The 21,698-nt window shown below is 35.6% G+C and overlaps 1 protein-coding gene across 1 annotated transcript in view; it reads left to right on the plus strand.

The window, feature by feature from the left end:
* Positions 1–21,698, plus strand: part of LOC124377969 (vang-like protein 1) — a 73,061-nt gene that overhangs the window by 38,833 nt on the left and 12,530 nt on the right. Inside the window, exons 3-5 of the mRNA XM_046837391.1 lie at positions 1,039–1,168; positions 13,835–14,266; positions 15,632–15,807. Coding sequence (XP_046693347.1) covers positions 1,039–1,168; positions 13,835–14,266; positions 15,632–15,807 — 738 coding nt within the window. The remainder of the gene's footprint in view (positions 1–1,038; positions 1,169–13,834; positions 14,267–15,631; positions 15,808–21,698) is intronic.

Raw genomic sequence — 21,698 nt, forward strand, 5'->3', positions numbered from 1 at the left:
TAACGTTTCTAACAACAAACGCCTTCTTTTATAACGGCACTGATGATAATTATGTAATCTTACAGCAGTCGACAATTCCAGCAAGTGAATACGGAACAATCACGGCCTTCCAGATTCGTCAAACCGGAACAAAAGTTTAGACCCGCTGTACCATTTTTTACAGAATACGCATTTAATAAAGCACAACAACCAACATGGCTTCTGGTCTCAAATAGAAATATACTTTTACACAAAAGTATCTGACTTTTCCAGCCATATGTTTTTTGGGTTTTTTTTGTATCTGGCATTACTAACAGGCTTGAGGAAAAAATCTCCACAAACATACTCCAAAATCTAGTGGAACATCTTCCCAAATGAATGGAGGTTATTATAACAGCAAATAAGGGACTAAATGTGTAAACAGAAAAAAAGCTGATTTTTGAAAAAGCTGATGTTCTTATAATCTGGTGTCCTCAAAATTTTGTCCATATTTTGTTCTAAGACCATTTTAGTTTACATTTTCCCCCAGTGAGCAAGAAGGTTCAACAGTTTGTCAGAAAAAGAAACAAGTCACTCACAAGTTTTTAGTTTGTTTTTCACTGTTTAAACTTCAAACCGATGTGAAGCACCTTGATTGCATCAATATATAGAATGAGCTAATAATTTTGCACAACCTGCTGCACCACATACATCGAGGTGTGGGTTTACTAAGATTATTTAGTGTGTACAGTCAGTCATTTTCAGACTGAACCTCCTAACTCATTAGGTGTCCACAATCATTTGTCCAGAAAGTGTAAACTGTGAAGGTTTCCAACCAGTGAGAATCAACCAGTGAGCTCACAAATTAGGGATAAACTTTCTATTATAAGGAGCAAACTTTTAGGCACAAACTTATACATTCTTTTATTCAACATTATAACCGCTTTATCTCTGTACAGCTGCTTTGGGATAATGTCCATCGTTATAAGCGCTATACAAATACCAATGAATATCCTTAACCATTGAATAGATTCATGCATTGTCACACGTTCACATTTTCCTTCCCTTTCTTTTTTTCAGGGAGCGCAGCAGAGACCGACACAAGTCTCGCAGTAAAGACAGCAGTCGCTCGGAGAAGTCCGTCACTATCAACGCTCCTCCTGCAGAGCCCCTGCTGGGAGACCAGTCTATGCGAGGAGATGAGACACAGGTGAGCTATACAGTAATCACTGTGGATTTATACCTACAGTCCACATGTTGTACATCAGGGAACTAAAGAAACAAGTTGTTGGATTTACAGTTGTTTATATATAATAGGTGTGTATTGTGTATATTACTATCACAGAATGCCTTTCACTTTTTTGTTGTTTTGAGTGGTTTTAAAATCTAGCTTTTAAATGTGAAGTCGATTGAAAAGAGCAGTATTGAGATGCCAAATGTACAGTGCTCCTTTTACACTTCACTTCTGTTTCGGTTTTTGTGTTTTGTTTTTTTGGGTTTGTTTGGTTTTTTATTTTTTATTTTTTATTTTTTTTGCAATAATGCAAACGCAAACAGCATCATTGTTTTTTAGTTCCTCGTGTAAATGAAATAGTAAATATAAATGCAACACAGTTTCAGGACAATGCTGAGATTAGGCTGTTATATTTTTGGGACTTAAGCATAAGGACAGACTGAGTCTGATTTAGAAAAGGCATGAAGGAAATTAGGTATTTGGCATGAGTATGTGAAGGGTAGCACGAGAGAGACAAGTGTACTTTTTTACTTTTTTTCCCAACTTCTTAGATAATTAGTACTGCTTATATAGTTATACTTAGAATCATTACAGGCACAGAGGATTCAGTAGGGTAATGTCACCGCCATCATGTCTTTAACCCTCAACCCCTCCTCTTTCCTCTGTCAGTCCTACTATCACTCTCACTCTCTCTCATTCTCTCTGTCTCTGTCTCTCTCTCTTTCTCTCTCTCTCTCTCTCTCTCTCTCTCTCTCTCTCTCTCTCTCTCTCTCTGACCTCATTTGCCTTACCTGCTTGAGTTTTTAAGGTAGTAAGCATACATGCAGTATAATACTGATGTGTCACTTACTGAGAGTAAATATTTACATCGCTGTGGTGTCTCTGTTTCACACTCAATGTACAGGCTGTAAATGAGTGATAGAGGTCACGCTTCGTCAGTTTGTTTCTTTGTTGGCTTTTAAGTGTTTTTGTAGGTATTTTTTCTTAATTCATTCATTCATTCAATTTGTTGATTCATCCAATCAGCTGCTTGTAGTTTACAAGCTAATACACCTGGTAGTACTACTACTACTAATACTAATACACCTACTACTACTAATACTACTACTAATAATAATACTAATAAACCTACTACTAATACCAATACACCTACTACCAATACCAATACACCTACTACTACTAATATTAATACACTACAACTACTACTAATACTAATACACCAACTACTACTAATACTACTACTAATAATAATACTAATACACCTACTACTAATACCAATACACCTACTACTATTAATATTAATACACTACAACTACTACTACTACTACTACTAATACACCAACTACTACTAATACTACTACTAATAATAATACTAATACACCTACTACTAATACCAATACACCTACTACTATTAATATTAATACACTACAACTACTACTAATACTAATACTAATACACCAACTACTACTAATACTACTACTAATAATAATACCATTACACCTACTACTACTAATATTAATACACTACAACTACAACTACTACTAATACTAATACACCAACTACTACTAATAATAATACTAATACACCTACTACTAATACCAATACACCTACTACTACTAATATTAATATGCTACAACTACTACTAATACTAATACACCTACTACTAATACTAGTACTAATACACCTACTACTAATACTAATACACCTACTACTACTACTACTACTACTACTAATAATAATAATAATATACCTACTACTGCTACTAACACTACAAACCCTACTGCTACTACTAATACCACTACTACTTGTAATAATAATACTGATAATAATTATGTGAAGAGTCAGAAGTGCCTGTAGTAATGCAATGCACATTCACTGTCATGTCCTCATATTGATCAGCTCTAGTATGTGTATTTGTATTAATAATGACGGTCTGTAGCTTGTGTGTGTGTGTGTGCGTGTGTGTGTGTGTGTGTGTGTGTGTGTGTGTGTGTGTGTGTGTGTGTGTGTGCGTGCACAGCTGTCGGTCTTCAGCCTGGAACTTGCTTCAAATCTCAAGACACATGCCAACACTCTAAATCATTCTCTTATCAGGAATAAATATTCAATGAATCCTGGTGCTAGATTATTATTTATTTCTATATTGTATATATGAATGCCAAGCAATGCTTGCTTTTAACTTTTATTATATTCATGTTTCTTTACACACACACACACACACACACAACCTTTTTTTTTCCATTTAAACAGTTTTCTCCACATTTTTAGAAGTTGAACAGAAAAACCGTAGAAAATAAGAAAAAAGTAAGCAACCGTTCTGTTAAAATATGAGTGAGGTTCTGGGAAAGTGTCAAATTTTAAGGAACATATTTTGTCCAATTTCTACAGTTTGTTTTAAAAACTATAAGATCAGACTGATAATGAGTTTGATGTCTTTTAAATTTGTATCGTGTATGTTTTTTTTTTTTTTTAGGAAAACGAATTTTAAATTTGTACAATTTATCTACAAAAATCACAAGCAGTGTGTGTGTGTGTGTGTGTGTGTGTGTGTGTGTGTGTGTGTGTGCACGCATGCCTGTTTTTAAGTCAGCGAGTACACCACTAGATCTTGTATTGTTGACTTAATAAGGATGTCTGCAGACATGAGTCATTCTAGGATGATCATCTGTAAGCAGCAGCTGTTTGTGTAATTCATAGATAATGTCCTGATAGAATTCTGGAAAAATTTGTTCATATGAGTAAGACGTCTGACGTGTTGGTGTTTGTAACTGAATGTATGAATTATACGCTCATCGGCAACACCTGTACACATACACATACACATTCAGGTCATGATTTGTGTTCACATTAAAGAACAGAGAGGAGAAAATGGGATTTTAGAGAGTGTGTTAGTGCTTAATGGGTTGGTTTGAGTATTTCAGAGAATGCAGCCTCTGGAGAATAATAGATATAAGGATTGGTTTCTTCGTTTGTTGATGCGGAGGTCAGAAGAGAATGGCCAGCCTTGTTTGACCTGAAAGCATTGTGGATCATGGTTTATAATGATAATGAATATATATATATATATATATATATATATATATATATATATATATATATATATATATATATATATATATAGCCTAGGAAATCTTAAACAATGGTGATAAGTATGGGGTACTATGGGGTAGTATGCTGTCATTACTAATTTAACAAATTACAGTACATACAGTTTGTTGAACAATAATATTTTCACAAATTACAGTACATAATTAAGTAAAACTGCAATTTATAGTGCCTTACAGTGTAAACGACGAGCCCTGGTATATAGTAACAAAAAAGTTACATTTCACATGAAAGTAGCACAAATGTATTTTCTCAGTCTTGAAATCATTTATAGTTTGTAAAGTATAAACTAAGCAGAATTTCTTCATCCTCAGTTTGTGATAAATGTTAAAATCTAACAGTCCATTTTCAAGTGTTATACTGTAGAATTCAAACTCGTGGCGCACAACATGTTGTATAAGGTCAGGCGTCGGGCAGCAGTGACAGCTGCAGCTATCCCACCTCATATTCTCCACATGCAGCATGTCAAACAGAAGGACACTGTAGGCTGTAACTAGGTTGTGTGTTTGTAATTAATGTAGCTAATACAATGTAAAGAGCATTTAACCGGAAGGCAGTCAATTGTGAGAACCTCAAAGATGACATGAGGCTTCCATTCAAATGCTACTCAATCTGTAAGCAAATGTTTAGAGCCAGCACAGAAAAATCAGTTATAAGTAGAAATATACAGAAACAATTATATCAAGATAAAAGCATAAAAATAAGTTATGTGAGACATGATTTAAAAAAAAATGTCTGTAGAGTCGTTGGAGAAACAAGTGTATTGTATTAAGAGGTAAAGTCTTGGCAACTATAGATATTGCACAGGTTGTTTTTTTGTTTGTTTGTTTGTTTTTTTTAAGAAATGCAAATCACCATTTAGTTACATATAGTTATATAAATTGAAAGTTTCAGGATGAAGCCACTAGGAAATACACTTATCAAGAATAGAAGATCAAGATGTCTTCTTTTATTTGTATTATTCTGTTAGACAGATTGACTGGAATTTTAGTTTTCGTTCTAGCACACTTACTTCAGAATACATTATTGATCCCACAGGGAAATTGTTAGGATCCAGTTGCACACAGTACAATTAAAGTAAAATAAAGAAAAAAATACAATATAAGAGATTTTAAATGAGACATATATATTGAGTTATAAATTAAGCATGGATGCTGTACAATCAATGAATTTCCAATCTTATTGAAATATTCTGTATGAAAATGTTTAGCAGCACTGAAACAGATTATACAAGATATTGCACATGTAATAATTGTGGCACTGAGATTATTGCAAATAAATTGCCCAAGATATTTAGTCATTAAGACATTAAGTGTGGCATGAAAATCTTTACCTATACTATACTACAGTGGAACCCGGTTATGACGATGTCCTAGGGGGTCGCCAAAAAGCATCGAGGTAACCGATGATCGAGATAACCGATGATCGAGATAAACGAAAATCAAAATGGCGGCAATATATTAACGTGCTTGAAATTTCTTTATGTACATGATGTGCGTTAATAAATGAGAATGTGCATGCACGTGTTTTTGAAGGTTTTTTTTTACACAACAGCGTTGCCGCGATTTGTTTGATGAAGGCATGCTATAAAAATACAATACAACACCGGTAGCAGCTGTAAGGTTTGATTTTTCCGCCACTTCCGCGAGTTCTTCTGCGGCTGCACCGAGATAACCGACGTTAAATGGCAAATTTTTCCCCCCTTGTGCTCGAGATATTAAAAAAAGTCGACATAACCGATACAAAATGCTTAGAAAAAGCGAGAATTTGGCGGTTCCACTTCAAAAACGTCGACTTAATAGGGTTGTCGAGTTAACCGAGGGCGAGATAACCGGGTTCCACTGTATATTGTTTCAAGCATCTATTATTTTTGTATTACGGGTTTAAACATGCATTGTGCACCACATGTTATTGCTATATTTATTTATTAGGCTTCAAATTTAAATTTTCCAACCTGCTATTGTTTTTCTTGCAAGGCGTCCATGCACTGATTGAGTAGCAAATCTATACTTAAATGTTTCCAATGCACAATAGATGCATCTTAATTTCATACGATAATACTACACTGCTACTGTACGTCTGAATACTGCATTTAAATAGATACAAATTATCCTCCATTTTTGCTTTTGTAGTAGGGGGCCAAGCATTAAAGAAGCAGTTGACATATAATGAGATACTGATTTGATCACAGTGGTCCGAACACAGTGAAGCAGACCCATATTTCCTCTAAGTTTCTTTCTAAGTACGAGTGCAATGGCGGTGCCATGTATTTAAAAAAAAATCATGCTTTTTTTTCCCTGTCAGATTTTATGCTTTACATTAATTTTTATTTTCAAAATTCACACAAAGGTGAAACTCATCCATTTATAAGTTGTTTACTGTAACATAATTTAATATAATATATCACGGTCCAGCCATGCGAGTTTGTAATTTGAAGAGCTATTTCTCAAGAGGTGAAAGGATGGGTTGTACAGTACATATATATGGACACACTCTCACTCACTTTCTTCGCCACTCAGCCATCCCATGTGACCTGTCTACTGAAAGCTCTCGCAGTAACTCACTGCACTGCACTCCTGAAGGCATTACATGATGGGAGTAGTTTTTTTATTCGGACACTAAAACGCATTAAAGGCAGTACTTGCTTCACGAAACACATTTGTCTGGCTGTTACTTTGGAGAAAGGCCGCTCAAAAACAAACAGACAGTGATGGAAAAGCTGATGTTAGAAAGCCAACCTGCAGTGCAGGATCTGAGCTCACCACCCTCTGAGCCTCAGGAGGTAGGACCCCTACCCCCAAACACACACACACACACTCAATCAGTGCTAGATGTTATCTTCTCATAGGCCGGATCTCTGTGAGGCACATTGGCGCTCTTAGAGAACACAGAGCTCAAACAAGAACATTATGGTCGTTTTTATGATATGGATGCTCAGAGCTATGAGGTAATTTGGTTTGCCACTGCGTCAGCTGAACATTTCTGAATAATCAGACCTTTGTATTGTAATGCTACGCATAAGGACTCTTCAGGATTTTTCAGATGCCTCTAAGATTTGTTTAGATTTGTTTTAATTTGTAAGTTTGTTTATTTACTCATGATTTCTCAGTGATCCAAAAAGATGCATTTGAGATCCTCCATCATCCTCCTATTTTTATTACTTTATTTGTATTCTATTTTTTCTAATTGAAAATGTCTACACTTTATCAAATATATTGACTGTGCATGGATTTCACATTCTCTTCCCTTTTTACATGTAAATGTATTCCGAACAATGCGAACAGGCTTTTTCCTGCTCGTGTCTGTGGATATGTTTTGTAAAGCAAATTCATGTTTTCCTGGCAGGAATAAAAGCAGCTTCTTTTTTCTGCTTCACTCTTTATTCGTTGTGCTATATATTTATTTATATATATTTATTTTAGGGGTGTACCAATGATACACATATTCGGTACAGGGCTTTCGGCGTACTGAATGCAATCCTTCATACATGCGGAACGCAGAACATAGTTAAAGCCACAGTGTCACTGTGGCTACTCACTCTGTACCGGAAATAAGATTTGTTTTGTGCATGCATGAAAACGCTAAAGAATTCATAGCGTTAGCATTAGCCGCTAGCCACTTCCAGGTTAGGGGCTAATGCTAGCGCTATTGATTCTTTAGCGTTTTACGTCCAGCTTCAAGAATTTCTCTTGAAAATCCTGACAATTCCACATAACGAGGGAGTAAATTATTGAATGATAAAAGGATTGAAGGCATTTGTTAAACTTTGCTGAAATAAGTAGAACAGTTATGTAGATCATATCTTAAGAAAACAAAATATTAAAAACAAACACACACATCTGTATTATCCGAATATGGTCTAACAAATGTAAACTATTTCATTGAATTATTCCATTCATTTTATTTGATTTAATCAATTTAATTTGCGGCAATTCAGTTGATTACTCAATTTAATCAATATAATAAAATCGTATTGCATTCATTTGATTTACTATACATTATTTTGTTTAAAATATAAAATATAACATATAATTTTATATATTATTTAACCAAGTAGGCAATTTATTTAAAATTGTAAAAAATGTAAACTGTTGTTTACAAATGTTATTAATAATAAACTGCATTAATATAAACAGTTTTATAATTGAACAGAACCTTGACTTAAAAACCGAGTACCGAACCATGAATTTTGTCTACTGTTACACCCCTATTGTGTATATGTGTGTGTGTGTGTGTATGTATATATATATATATATATATATATATATATATATATATATATATATATATATATATATATATATATATATATATATATATATATATATATAGCTCCTACATTTATTCTTTCTCTCTGTCTTTTTTTCTCCCGCTCTTATTTACTCCCATGAGCTTGTGGAGTGCCTGTGTTACACTTTTCAGCAAGTAACATGTAGTCAGCAGTTTGTGTGTAAGGTTGGGTTGTGTTTTACAGATATTCTTCATTATGACAAGTAAAAAAAAAATAGGATATCCAAGATACTAATAACACGACGGTTCAAAGTTTGCATCTCTTTTTTGTCTTGATATAAATATTCTTTCGTAGCTTGAGAATATAAATATCTACCTTTTTCTTCTTTTTCTTCTTTATTTGGCTGCTCCCATTAGTGGTATCCACAGCGGATCATCCGTCTCCATACCCCCCTGTCCTCTACATCTGCCTCTTTCAACCCAACCACCTGCATGTCTTCCCTCACCACATCCATAAACCTCCTCCATGGTCTTCCTCTTTTCCTCCTTCCTGGTGGCTCCATCCTCAGCATTCTTCTACTGATATACCCCATGTCTCTCCTCTGCACTTGTCCAAACCATCTCAATCTCGCCTCCCTCACCTTGTCTTCAAAACGTCCTACATGCGCTGTCTCAACCTTTTTCATCACCACAAATCATTTCACTGAAAATTAGACATAGAGACTAATATAATAACAACATTAATTCAAAACTGGACCAGATGAACTTGCTATGTACCATAAAGAGGCATGACATTTTCCAATGCATTATTAAGGATGTTGAATAATTATCTATTATTGTAGTTCATCTCCAAGGCAAATCACACACTGAGCTCTTACTGTTCATTTCTGTAGCGGAACTAACACGACGTGGTGAAGTTCCTTGTGAGGAGATGTTAATTTAGCATTTTTGAAAGGAGTCTCCACTCTCAGTGCTTGAAGAGCATGAGATAAATCTGTGACTCCTGGTTTTCCGCAATGGGAAACTTGGTCAAATTATATAAAGTGGCTTTGTCATGTTTCCAGCCCTGTTTTGTGATAAATATTTAATTTGCCTCGATGATTTTTTTTTGTGTTCGAAGCACTTGAGTTACTCAAGGAATAGTTTCAGCCCTACACAAAAATAATTGACATTTTGGGTGAAGAGTTATCTTCTGTGTTTCCGTGTTGACCTCCATTCAGCCTTTCCAGGAGCATTCAAAGAAAACTATCTCTGTAGTCTGACACCTCGCACTGTATCCCATGTCCTCTCAAGGGTTTCCATTTTTGTTGTGTGTGTGTGCGTGTGTCAACGGATAAGCAACTGGCAGTAATAAATTCACACAATCATAATCATTATCATGCTGTTAATCACTGTATCTATTTTACGTCAATATTTTTAAAGGGGCTATAATAACTAACCCTGCAGCAGTATAAGACATATTGCAGATTTTCGTCTCGCTTGTGTAACATTATCAGTATTAACTGGTTCCTGAACAGATTTTTCAGCTAATAAAATTTGCATTCATATATAGCTAATACATTTTTTCGATCAGTATTAGATGAAATGAGTTGAAAAGATTCTCATTTTCTTCATTCTTTTCTGTTCCACCCTCTATTCTTTAAAATTCTTTATCTCTCTCATTGTTCCTATCCATTGTCTCTACATTGCCCTCCGGCTTACTAAAGCGCTCAGCCAGTTCGGTGCACGATATCACCATCTCACTCCCCTCACATCATCGGACACACACTCAAACACCACCATTCCTCTTGCCTTTGTACATAAGTGTTGTTTTAGGACCACACACACACACACACACACACACACACACATTGTGATGACACGAAGGCTTTATCTGTACTATTCTAGCACTCGTCCTTTATTTTTGCAGGAGTCTTAAACTGTTAGATGGACAAACAGTATTTATTCTGTTTTTTTTTCAGCTAATCAGGTCTTTTTAGTTTTGTTTAGCTTCCTTTTTATTCTCAGCTCCCATCAATAAGATTTAAATATATCTTGATGTAAGAAATTGAAAGAATGTGCATTATAGATTTTTGCAGCTACAACCTAGAATTTATGCAAAATAATTTATTTCATTTATAATTATTGCTGCTATATTAAAAGTACAGTAAAACCTTATTGGACGAGCATAATTCGTTCTTGAAAATTGCTCGTAGGTTCATTTGCTCGTACGTTCGAACTGATTTTCCACATAGGAATGAATGTAAAAGCGATTTAATCCGTTCCGAGACCTCATTCGATCGCTTATTTCTGCACTTATTTGTAGCCTATTTTATTAAACAAATACACCCCAAATTACCGTAATGTAAACATAATTTAACACTTACCCATGTGCTATTGGTTGATTGCGGGTGTGAGACGCGCACCAAGCTCGTAAATTTTTCGGTTTCCATAGTAATTCTATTTACTTTCGTTTTCACAGCACCATCACTGATTTTCTTGGGAGACATTTTTTAAGATTTTTAGTGGAATAAAAATATAACACTATAAAAAGTTATGTTTTTGCTTCAACTAAGCGACTGATGCTTCCCTCGGCCGAAAACGGGGAACCGGCAGCGTGGGTTTGCTCGTGCCTTCGAAATTTGCTCGCAAAATAGGGTAAAATCTCGCGAGTAAGGTCGCTCATATTAGTTCCTATTAGTTGCTCATACAACAGGGTTTTACTGTATAATAAAATAAATGTTTAAAAAATACAAGTGCAAGGTGAAAACAAGGTGATACAATTATTATATACATTTACATGTATTAAAATCCAGGACCTTCCCAGGCTGGTCATTTAATGTTGTCAAAACCTGGTACGATTATTCAGGGTGTTTAACCCCAGCAATAATTTACGCTCTGTAATACGTAATAGCAGTTTATTTTAAACTTGTTTTCTGTTTTGCAATTTGGTTCAATCAAACAATCGTCTGGTCAAAACAAAACTAAAATCATGTTAAAACAAATGTATTTCACAATTATCGGTAATGCTAGAAATTTAGAATAAAATTTAACTGAAAAATATTTCTACCAAGGGTGCTAATAAATTTGGAGCTGACTGTACAAAAATTCGGGGTTTGTATCGGCTAGAATCTGGGGACACGAAACATTAAAATACAGGGGTTGTGGTTCGATATTTTGCTATTTATTGCGATATTGTAAGCAAGGCGATATATATATATATATATAGGATTTTTCTTAATTTAGGAATGGGTTATAATTTTAGGAAAGCTGTCAAACTCAAGTGCATCAATATTTTTTTTACACCCCTAATGAAAATGCCATGATATCAAATTGCATGGCATTTTTTTGTGCTATTTATGCTGTTTCACTGCTACTCAAGTCTGGTTAAATGCAAACTGAATTGTGTTAAATGTTTGCTAGTTGGATACATACGCCTCCTTTCTTTAGTATGTACAGTAAATGGCATAAACAAGCAAACACATTAGCACACACACACACACACACACACACACACTCACACATACTCACACACACACACATTTGTTTTACTGTCCTTGTGAGGAAATTGTATTGATATCTATGTAAAAATTGTCTGAATTTCTAATCCTTGGGGGACATTCGGTCCTTACCAAGATTTAAAAACAGGCCTACACACACACACACACACACACACACACACACACACACACACACGTTACATAATTTATGTGCTCATGTGAAATTGTTCTCTCTGTAAACAAGCTAATGAGTTGTATTATTTACCTCAGAGCTAGAGTGTTAGCCTGAAGCGCTAACCACTTCAAGGTCTGCTATTTTCCAGCCATTGTCTATAATTTTGTTATTGTGCGATCATTGTGAAGGAAAGTTAACAAACAGCACAATTGTAGATTATTAGTAAAGACTGCCACTTTCATTTGTCTACATTTTGATTTCAGAGTCCTTTATTATCATGATTTGTAGGTTGGGTTTTTTTTTCTGTTTTCTCCTATAGCTTTTTACTAAATACATATTTCTGTGTATCACTTAAAAGACTGTGATATAATTTGTGCTGTGAATTAAAAGCTAGTATTAATATGAGTGTTTTACTATGTAGACATCAGTGTTGGGTTTTGATTGCAGTGTAATCAGGTCCTGTTTAGAAAATTTCACATTTCTTTTTTTCTAATTCCTAATCTTTTTTTTTGGTTCATAATGAAGTCATATGTGTCAAGATAAAACTAATAAATAACTAATACGGGGCTGTCAATCAATTAAAATATTTAATCGTGATTAATCTCACGATTGTCAGCGTTAACTCGTGATTAATCGCAACAGATACATTGTAATCTGTTCTAAAGGTACTTTAGATTAATACTTTTCAGGTTTTTATACTCTAATCAGCATGGGCATGGACAAAAGTGATTTATCAGTGAAACCATACTCAACATAGAGCATGAAGACTAAATATTTATGTAAATCTTTTAAAGTCATTTTATTTATTTTTTAATTACGTAAATCATCAGGACACCAAACGGAACTTTTGCTATGTTTCCACACGGACGGTTTTAATTGCAAGACGTGTGCATCATGATTTTTGGTCTGGGGAATAGTCTGGGGATATAAGTCTCTAAAGTTTTGTTATGTTTTATTATGTTTTTAGCTCTAGTATGTTTAGAGTGTTGTCTATAACGATTTAAAATTAACCTCTTTTATATTTTTTTATTTACATTTTGAATAAAAATGGTCAAACAGAAATGCACGCTGCGTTAATCGCGCAATAATGAAGTTGGTGCCTTTAAAATGAATTTGACTTAGCAAATTATTAACGCTTTAATTTTGATAGCCCTAAACTAATATTGAGTTTTAGTGCCATCTCAAGCAAAAAAAAAAACAAACAAAAATTTCATACAAGATTCATACATGTTTTTTTACATTTAATATGTAAATTTTATGTTTGTACTTATACTTAAACATACTTTAACATTCTTTCACTTTTGCACTGTTATGGTCACTTTTATTTAATACCCTTCTATATTTAGCTTCACATTATTGTAATATATATTGCACTTTTGCACTATTATAATAAGTTTATTGTATATTTGTATATTTATGTATTTATATACATTGCTATTTGCACTTCTGGTAAGATGCTAACTGCGTTTTATTGGCCCTGTACTTGTACTCAGCACAATGACAATAAAGTTGAATCTAATCTAATGTAATGTAATGTAATCTAATCTAATTTAAACATAAAAAAAAAAATGTGCGGCATTGAACGATGAAGGTCGAGGGTATAGAAAGAGAACTTATTTTTCCCACACTTTATCTTTATACCTCTCTTTGCAGGATGACAACTGGGGTGAAACGACCACTGCAATCACAGGCACTTCAGAGCACTCGCTGTCCCAGGAGGACATCGTGCGCATTAGCAAAGACCTGGACGACAGCGTAGGTCTGGACTGTAAACGCTATTTAGTCGTCTCGTTCTCTATCATCTTGAGTCTGCTGGCGCTCCTGACGCCGATCGCGTTCCTCATCCTGCCGCGACTGCTGTGGCTGGATAAGCTGCGTCAGTGCGGCACGGCCTGCGAGGGCCTCTACATCTCGGTAGCATTTAAGCTGCTCATTTTGTTGCTAGCCATGTGGGCGCTGTTTTTCCGTCCATCCAAGGCCACCATGCCCCGCATCTTTGTCTTACGATCCCTTCTGGCCATGCTGGCGTTCCTGCTCGTGCTCTCTTACTGGCTGTTCTATGGAGTGCGCATCTTGAACACACAGGTGAGTCGTGTAAACAATGAAATTCCTATTTGCATACAGCGGAAGAAGCGGAAAGGTCACAGAGATCAGAAAGATATGTAGATGTGACTATGGGGACTATTTGTTCATTCTTATCACTCATGGGTACAATGGACAACAAAGGCAGTCCTTTATTGTCACATATAAACATGTTCACAGTGTAAACGACTATTTTTTTGTTTGGAAACCATGAAAAAGCACAGGGTTAACAATGAGTGTGTAACGGTAGAAAAAATTCAGGGTTCGATACGTACCTCGATTTAACTTCACTACAGTTAGGGGGAAATGCAAAACATAAAACTGATTGGCTTTTTCAATTATTATTATTATTGTCATTTATTATTACCATTTGTGAACATTAACAGTTTGCATTTTAAATTGATTTTAAATAAAATGCCTGCTTGGTTAAAATAAAATATAGAAAAAACTAAAATATAAAACAATACACTTTTTATTATCTTGATTATTTAAATAGGCACAAATGTATTTAAATAATAAAATAAAATAAATACATTTCAAATTTGCAATTAAATCAGTGGAAAAATGGAATTAAATAGTTTACATTTGTTAGACATATTAAAAAAATACAGATGTGTATATTAGTGTCTAATGTCTTTTTTATGTTTAATATTTAAAATTCTAAAGATATTTCTAAAAATAAGTAACATGGAAGATATATATTCATGGTACCATTAGATGTATTTATTCACTTTATGTGTTCATAAATGATTTCATTCCTTCCATCCTTCATCCATTCATTCATTTCCTCATTATGCAGAATTGTCAGAAATCTCTCCTTTTAGGCGAAATTATTGAAGCAGTGCATAAAACGCAAACTAATCCATATCGATAGACTCTAAAAAACGGAGGGGATGACAGGAAGTGGCGGCGATTATGGCCATATTAGGAATTGAGCTCACAATATGAAGCAGTATTTTCCAATATTTTGTTAAATAATAATTTTAATAATTATTGCATTGGCATTATAAATTTCACTTGCATCACATAAGTCACATAATTTTCAGTATTTTGGCGAGTCATATAATGTGTATTCATAGTAATTTTGCAGTATAATTCATACCAAATTGGATCGTAATGTTCAGATTTTAATATGTGGAGGTTTACGGGTGGCTTTATATCGGACACATGTTGCAGTAGTATTACTGAACAAGGTGATTTACAGTGTGCCATCACAGTCCAGTGTCACAGGCACAGGAATCTGTGTCGTGAGCGTATTTTAATTTTAGTTACCGTCAGCCAAGAATCACATAATTATCAAATGTGACAAATGTTTATCTGTAGTGCGTTTAGAGTTTCACTATCTTCAAATTCTTCCTGGTTTTCCAGGATGAAGATTATCAAGGAATTGTGCAGTATGCCGTATCCCTGGTGGACGCACTGCTGTTCATCCACTATTTGGCTATAGTGCTGCTGGAGCTGAGACAGCTGCAGTCCTGCTTTTCTCTCTGTGTCACGCGATCTACAGACGGAGAGACCCGAAATTACAACCTGGGTCAGCTCAGGTGAGTGCTTTTTCTATACAGGATCAACATTTCCCTGGGGAGATGGAAATGTGGTAGCTTTTTTTAAGTTTATATTGTTTTGTTTTTCTGACTGTGCTGAACAGTGATGCAATACAAAGACTCAAATCAGAAGGTGGTGAATGGGTAGCTTTTACAGACATTGTACAGGGTGCAAGTCTGAGGATGTTAAAGACAGCGTTGTTGCTTTGTTTTCTCTTAAAACACAAATGGCCCAAGACCTTCATTTATAAATCCACACACATACATAAGCACACGGAGGCATCCAGTCATATGCATCCCAGAGAAATGGACCATTAGCAACAGAATAATCATCATGCTTCTTCACATAAAGCCTTCCCCTCCACTTGAAATACTATTCTTAATGCACCAGGCATGCAAAGAAATCATGTTCTTTTTAAATCAAAACTGATTGTTCTTAGTTATTTGTTTAATCAGTGATAAATAAGAAAGTATAACAGAAAAGTACACCGTTTGTCTATTCTCCAGGTTCATGGCACAGAGGTAGGCTGTTTACATACAGAGGAACAATAGACGAGTAGATACAGCCGACAGCACCACAGCTCAATAATAATTAGGTTTAGGTTGATTGTCTTGCTCTTCGTAGCAACATGAATATTTAATCAGAGGAATTGTGGTGCTGCTGATCGAGCATGAAACTTTTGCTTGTCTTTCATTGGATACATTGAGGAGGAATAGTTTTTCCAATAAAGGTTAAATTTTTCAAGCGATGTCGGAGCAACTATCTTGTCTCTTTGTCACTCAGTTTTCGTTTCTCTGTACGTTCTAGGGCCGATGTGTACAGTACCTGTGGGTTCGTAAAAATAGCAAGCACATGCTTCAGGCGCATGCCGTGTTTTTAGGAATTAAATGAGCGTCCCTTAAAGCATGACACAAGCTGCTGGGTGGGGCATGTGGCTTAATAGTGAACGCTCTCTGCAGAACACATGGATTTACAAGTGCATACCAGTGCAGTGTTCAATACTGCAAAGGAGATTTGTTTCATCAATGAACAATCAGAGCAAAATTGACGGATCTGTTTGTTTGCTATTCGTTTTGTTTGGGGTTCACACTCTACATAGTTAAATGAACCAAAAGAAGGGAATAAAGCAACACCCAAATGCAAACCAAACAGGATTGTGTGCCCTTAATACACTTTGCAGCTACGGGGATAAGGGCCTTGCTCTAGGGTCCAGGCTGCTTGGTGTGGGAGGGATTTGAACTCACGACCTTTGGCTCCAAAGTCCAACGCCTTAACCACTAAACTACCACCACCATTAGAAAACAGTGCACTTGACTGGTGTAAGACCAGCCATCCTGATAACAGGCCATCGGTTATCTTTATACTGAACACAAGACTGTGCCATAGCTAAGTGGTATTCAATGTAGCTGTAGTTGTTCAGGATTGCATAATTATTTTCAGCACTTGTCCTTTAAGCTGTCAGATGTTTTAGTTGTTATTTAACAAACAGTTCGTAACACAGGATTTACTGGCAGAACAAGTTTATGGCTGATTGCAGCTTATTATCTGAAGCAGCTGATTCACTGCTTATTATCAAACAGTGTGCTGCCTCAGTGTGGCCTGGAAGTGTGTCTGGTGCAATGTGACTAATGCACCATTATCAGTTTGTGCATTTATCTTTTAGTTTATAAAGTAAGATAAAGTTTAATACTGTAAGGTACCACCCAATAGCCCAACGAAGGAATCCACTGGTGTGGGTGAGGGTATGTTGCATGTGAGTCTTTTCTCTGCTATAAAAGATTACTCAAATGAATTGCAATTTATTTTATGAATCCAGTTTTTGACTGATAACTCTAATCTGACTGCAATTTATAATAAAATTGCCCGGTGAGAACCAACCCCAGCCATTAGGGTTGCACAAGCCAGTGCACTCTTATTGCTGGTCCCAAGCCTGGATAAATGGGGACGGTTGCGTTAAGAAGGGCATCCAGCGTAAAACATGTGCCAAATCGAACATGCGGATCATCAATACGGATGATCTGCTGTGGCGACACCCAATGGGAGAAGCCGAAAGAAAGTAATATTTTTAATATATTAATATGATACTAATATTAAACTAATAAGTAGGCTGCTCAATGCTTCTCATGCATAAAGAAGAGTCGATTTAGCCACTAGAAATCCGCTGGTCCCAGACGTCGTGCTCTTTGCTCCATCTGTTCATGAGCCTTCTACTCTCCTAATCATAGATTTGTATGTAACAACAGACAGTAACAACAGACTACATAGACTACATATCTACTAGATATAAATGATTTTTAGGAAATTACAGAGTTAATTCAAGAACTTTACATTTATTTGCCAGGCAATAATCAATAAACAAATGTCACATTTAGAACAAATAACAGAAGTACAGTGCCCTCCACAATTATTGGCACCCCTGTTTAAGATGTGGTCGTGGACTTCTAAAAATTCTCCTTTTTTTTAAAACAACATAGAACCCAAATGCAAAAAAAGAGAAAAATCCAACCTTTCATTTAAGTACATAACTTTGGTGGTAAAAAAAATCATACATTTAGAAAAAAAAAAAACTTGAAATCATGTGTCCCACAATTATTGGCACCCCTAACAATTCCTCTGAAAAATTTAATTGTTTTTTTTTTATTTTTATATTTTTCTGTAGTTGCTAAGGTTGGTCAGGGTATCTAGGTACTTTTAATTAGTAATTCATGATTTCCTGTTTCCCTGGGGTATAAATATGACGTGACACAGAGGCCTAATTCTCTTACCCATTTGTCAACATGGCAAAGACAAGAGAACACACCATTCAAGTAAGGCAGATGTGTGTCGAACTTCATAAGTCAGGCAATGGCTACAAGAAAATAGCCACTCGCCTTAACTTGCCGGTATCTACAGTCAGAGGAATCATTAAGAAGTTTAAAACAACTGGAACAGTGACAAACAAGGCTGGAAGAGGTCCCAAGTTTATCTTGCCACAACGCACAGTGAGGAGGATGGTAAGAGAAGTAAAAAAATTTCCCAAGCTCACCGTCACAGAATTGCATCAAAGAGTGGCATCTTGGGGTCACAGAGTCTCCAAAACAACCATCAGACGCTCTCTACATGCCAACAAGCTGTTTGGGAGGCATGCAAGGAAAAAGCCTTTTCTCACTAACACTCACAAACGTAAACGCCTGGAGTTTGCTAAGCGGTACTGGGACTTCAACTGGGATCGTGTGCTTTGGTCAGATGAGACTAAGATTGAGCTTTTTGGCAACAAACAAAGTGGGTCTGGCGTAAAACAAAAGATGAGTATGCCGAAAAGCACCTCATGCCCACCGTGAAGTATGGTGGAGGATCTGTGATGCTGTGGGCCTGTTTCTCTTCCAAAGGCCCTGGGAACCTTGTTAGGGTGCATGGCATTATGAACGCTTTGAAGTACCAGGATATTTTAAATAAAAACCTGATGGCCTCTGCCAGAAAGCTGAAGATGGGTCGTCATTGGGTCTTTCAGCAGGATAATGATCCAAAACATGTGGCAAAATCTACACAAAAGTGGTTCAGCAGTCACAAACTCAAGGTCCTCCCATGGCCATCTCAGTCCCCAGACCTCAACCCAATCGAAAACCTGTGGGGCGAGCTAAAGAGAAGAGTGCATAAGAGAGGACCCAGGACACTGGATGATCTAGAAAGATTGTGCAAAGAAGAATGGTCAAAAATCCCTCTCTCTGTGTTCTCCAATCTTGTGAAATGTTATAGGAGGAGATTAAGTGCTGTCTTGTTGGCAAAAGGAGGTTGTACAAAGTATTAACATCAGGGGTGCCAATAATTGTGGCACACATGATTTCAAGTTTTTTTTTTTTCTAAATGTGTGATTTTTTTTACCACCAAAGTAATGTACTTAAATGAAAGGTTGGATTTTTCTCTTTTTTTGCATTTGGGTTCTATGTTGTTTTAAGAAAAAGGAGAATTTTTAGAAGTCCACGACCACATCTTAAACAGGGGTGCCAATAATTGTGGAGGGCACTGTAAGTAAGAAAAGGTTACACAATATAATCAACATTAAAAAATATATATATTTTAACAACAGTTTATAAAAGAATTGTTTAAGAGACTGTGTGGAAGTTCTGACTACAAATGCTTCAAGACAAGACAAGACAAGACAAGACAAGACAAGATAGAACTTTATTAATCCCGAAGGAAATTCTTGTACCAGAGACTGTTCCAACAAAGAATGCAAACAAGTAATAGTTATAGTAAACATATAGTTAAATAAATAATAATATAAAAAATAATAATAATAATACCCGAACCACCACAAACACTCGTACATTAAAAGTAATAAAAGCTTTGCAAAACCTTTGTTGGGACATTAGGCGACTAAAAACCAATTAGCAACTACGCTAGAAACCAACACCTGATAAAGATCTTATTCGGGACAACTCTCAAATCAGTAGGACAGAATTTTCCCCCGAACCTGAGATCTTTATTTTTAATTATTAAATTCCTAAGAAATTATAACTGCATTATGCAAGTATAGTAACTACAATTCAAAACTTCATCTTCTAAGACATCTTTCAATGACCCGGGCAAGGGTGAAAGAGGGGGGTTCAAAGAATGGGTGAAAGGGCAACTGAAAAATAACTTTCTCTCCTCAGATTAGAAAGTTTATTGTTTTGTTGCATAGCAATTCTTCGGGTCTGACTCATGGAGAGATCTGACCATCCTTACAATACAGCATGGTATTTGTCCAAGCACATTGCATCAGATAATCTCCCCAGGGTCCTACACAAACCGGAAACACCCACCTATTCCTTAAGGTCCTCTTAATCTACAGAACCGTGCAAAACAGGAAACAAACGGGAAGCAAAAGAATAAATAATTGTTTTACAGTGCGTCTAACAACACGTTTCATCTCGGGATTACGAGGGTTTCATCTAGAAATGCAGAAATTCAGAACACTGCCAGAAATGAAGAATTAGAAACAACAAAACAAAATTTCAGAGACAGGACCAGAGGTATGGCAGGGATGGACAATTGGGCAGGAACATGAATCAAAGCTGATATTGGACAGGAGCAGGTCTCTAGGCAGACAAAGGGACAGGAGTTCTAACTTATATTGAGGTGCACCAGGTTGTTAGTGACAATGAAACAAGAGCTTGACACAAGCTAACATGGAGAATAGCATGAGTCTTACACAGAGGTGAAAAGTGTTATATAAGTGTTCAATAAAATTTTACATAAGTACAACTAAAGTTACCAGTCTTAAAATCTACTCAAGTAAAAGGAAAAAGTAGCTCATTTAAATTGTTTTACTTTTTGGAGTTACTTTTTTTAAACAGCGGGGGTGTCATTTTTAACTGAAGAAACACCTTTGACAATTAAAGTGCAATAAAAAAAAATCTAATAAAAAACACAGTTTCCTTGAGTCTAATGTAAGTCACTTTTACAGAAAAAAATCTACTGTTATTGTCATTTATGATCATGAGAGAAATCGCGAATGCAGATTCAGAATCCAGACAGCGAGCGCACAAATTAAACAACTTTTGATTTGACGTCATTTCAGATTGTGTCCTTATTGTCCATCTCCAACTTTCTTTCTTGTGAATTTAGTACATCTGTTCTCTGCCCATCGACCAATCAGTGCAATAGTTTCCCCTTGCATTATTTATTTATTCATTTATTTGACTTAGTAACGGATATGATTTAAAATATAGTTAGGTACAATATTTTAAACAAAACATACTTAAGTAAAGGTAAAATTGCAGATGTAAAAAAAAACTTCTTTAAAAAGTGGAACAAAAAACTACTCAATTATGGTAACTCGAGTAAATGTAATCCGTTACTTCCCACCTCTGGTCTTACATTATTACAAAAGTACATCTTAAGGCTGGTACTTGGCAGGAGCATGAGT

This window comes from Silurus meridionalis, chromosome 24 (genome assembly GCF_014805685.1).
Source record: "Silurus meridionalis isolate SWU-2019-XX chromosome 24, ASM1480568v1, whole genome shotgun sequence".
NCBI lineage: Eukaryota > Metazoa > Chordata > Actinopteri > Siluriformes > Siluridae > Silurus > Silurus meridionalis.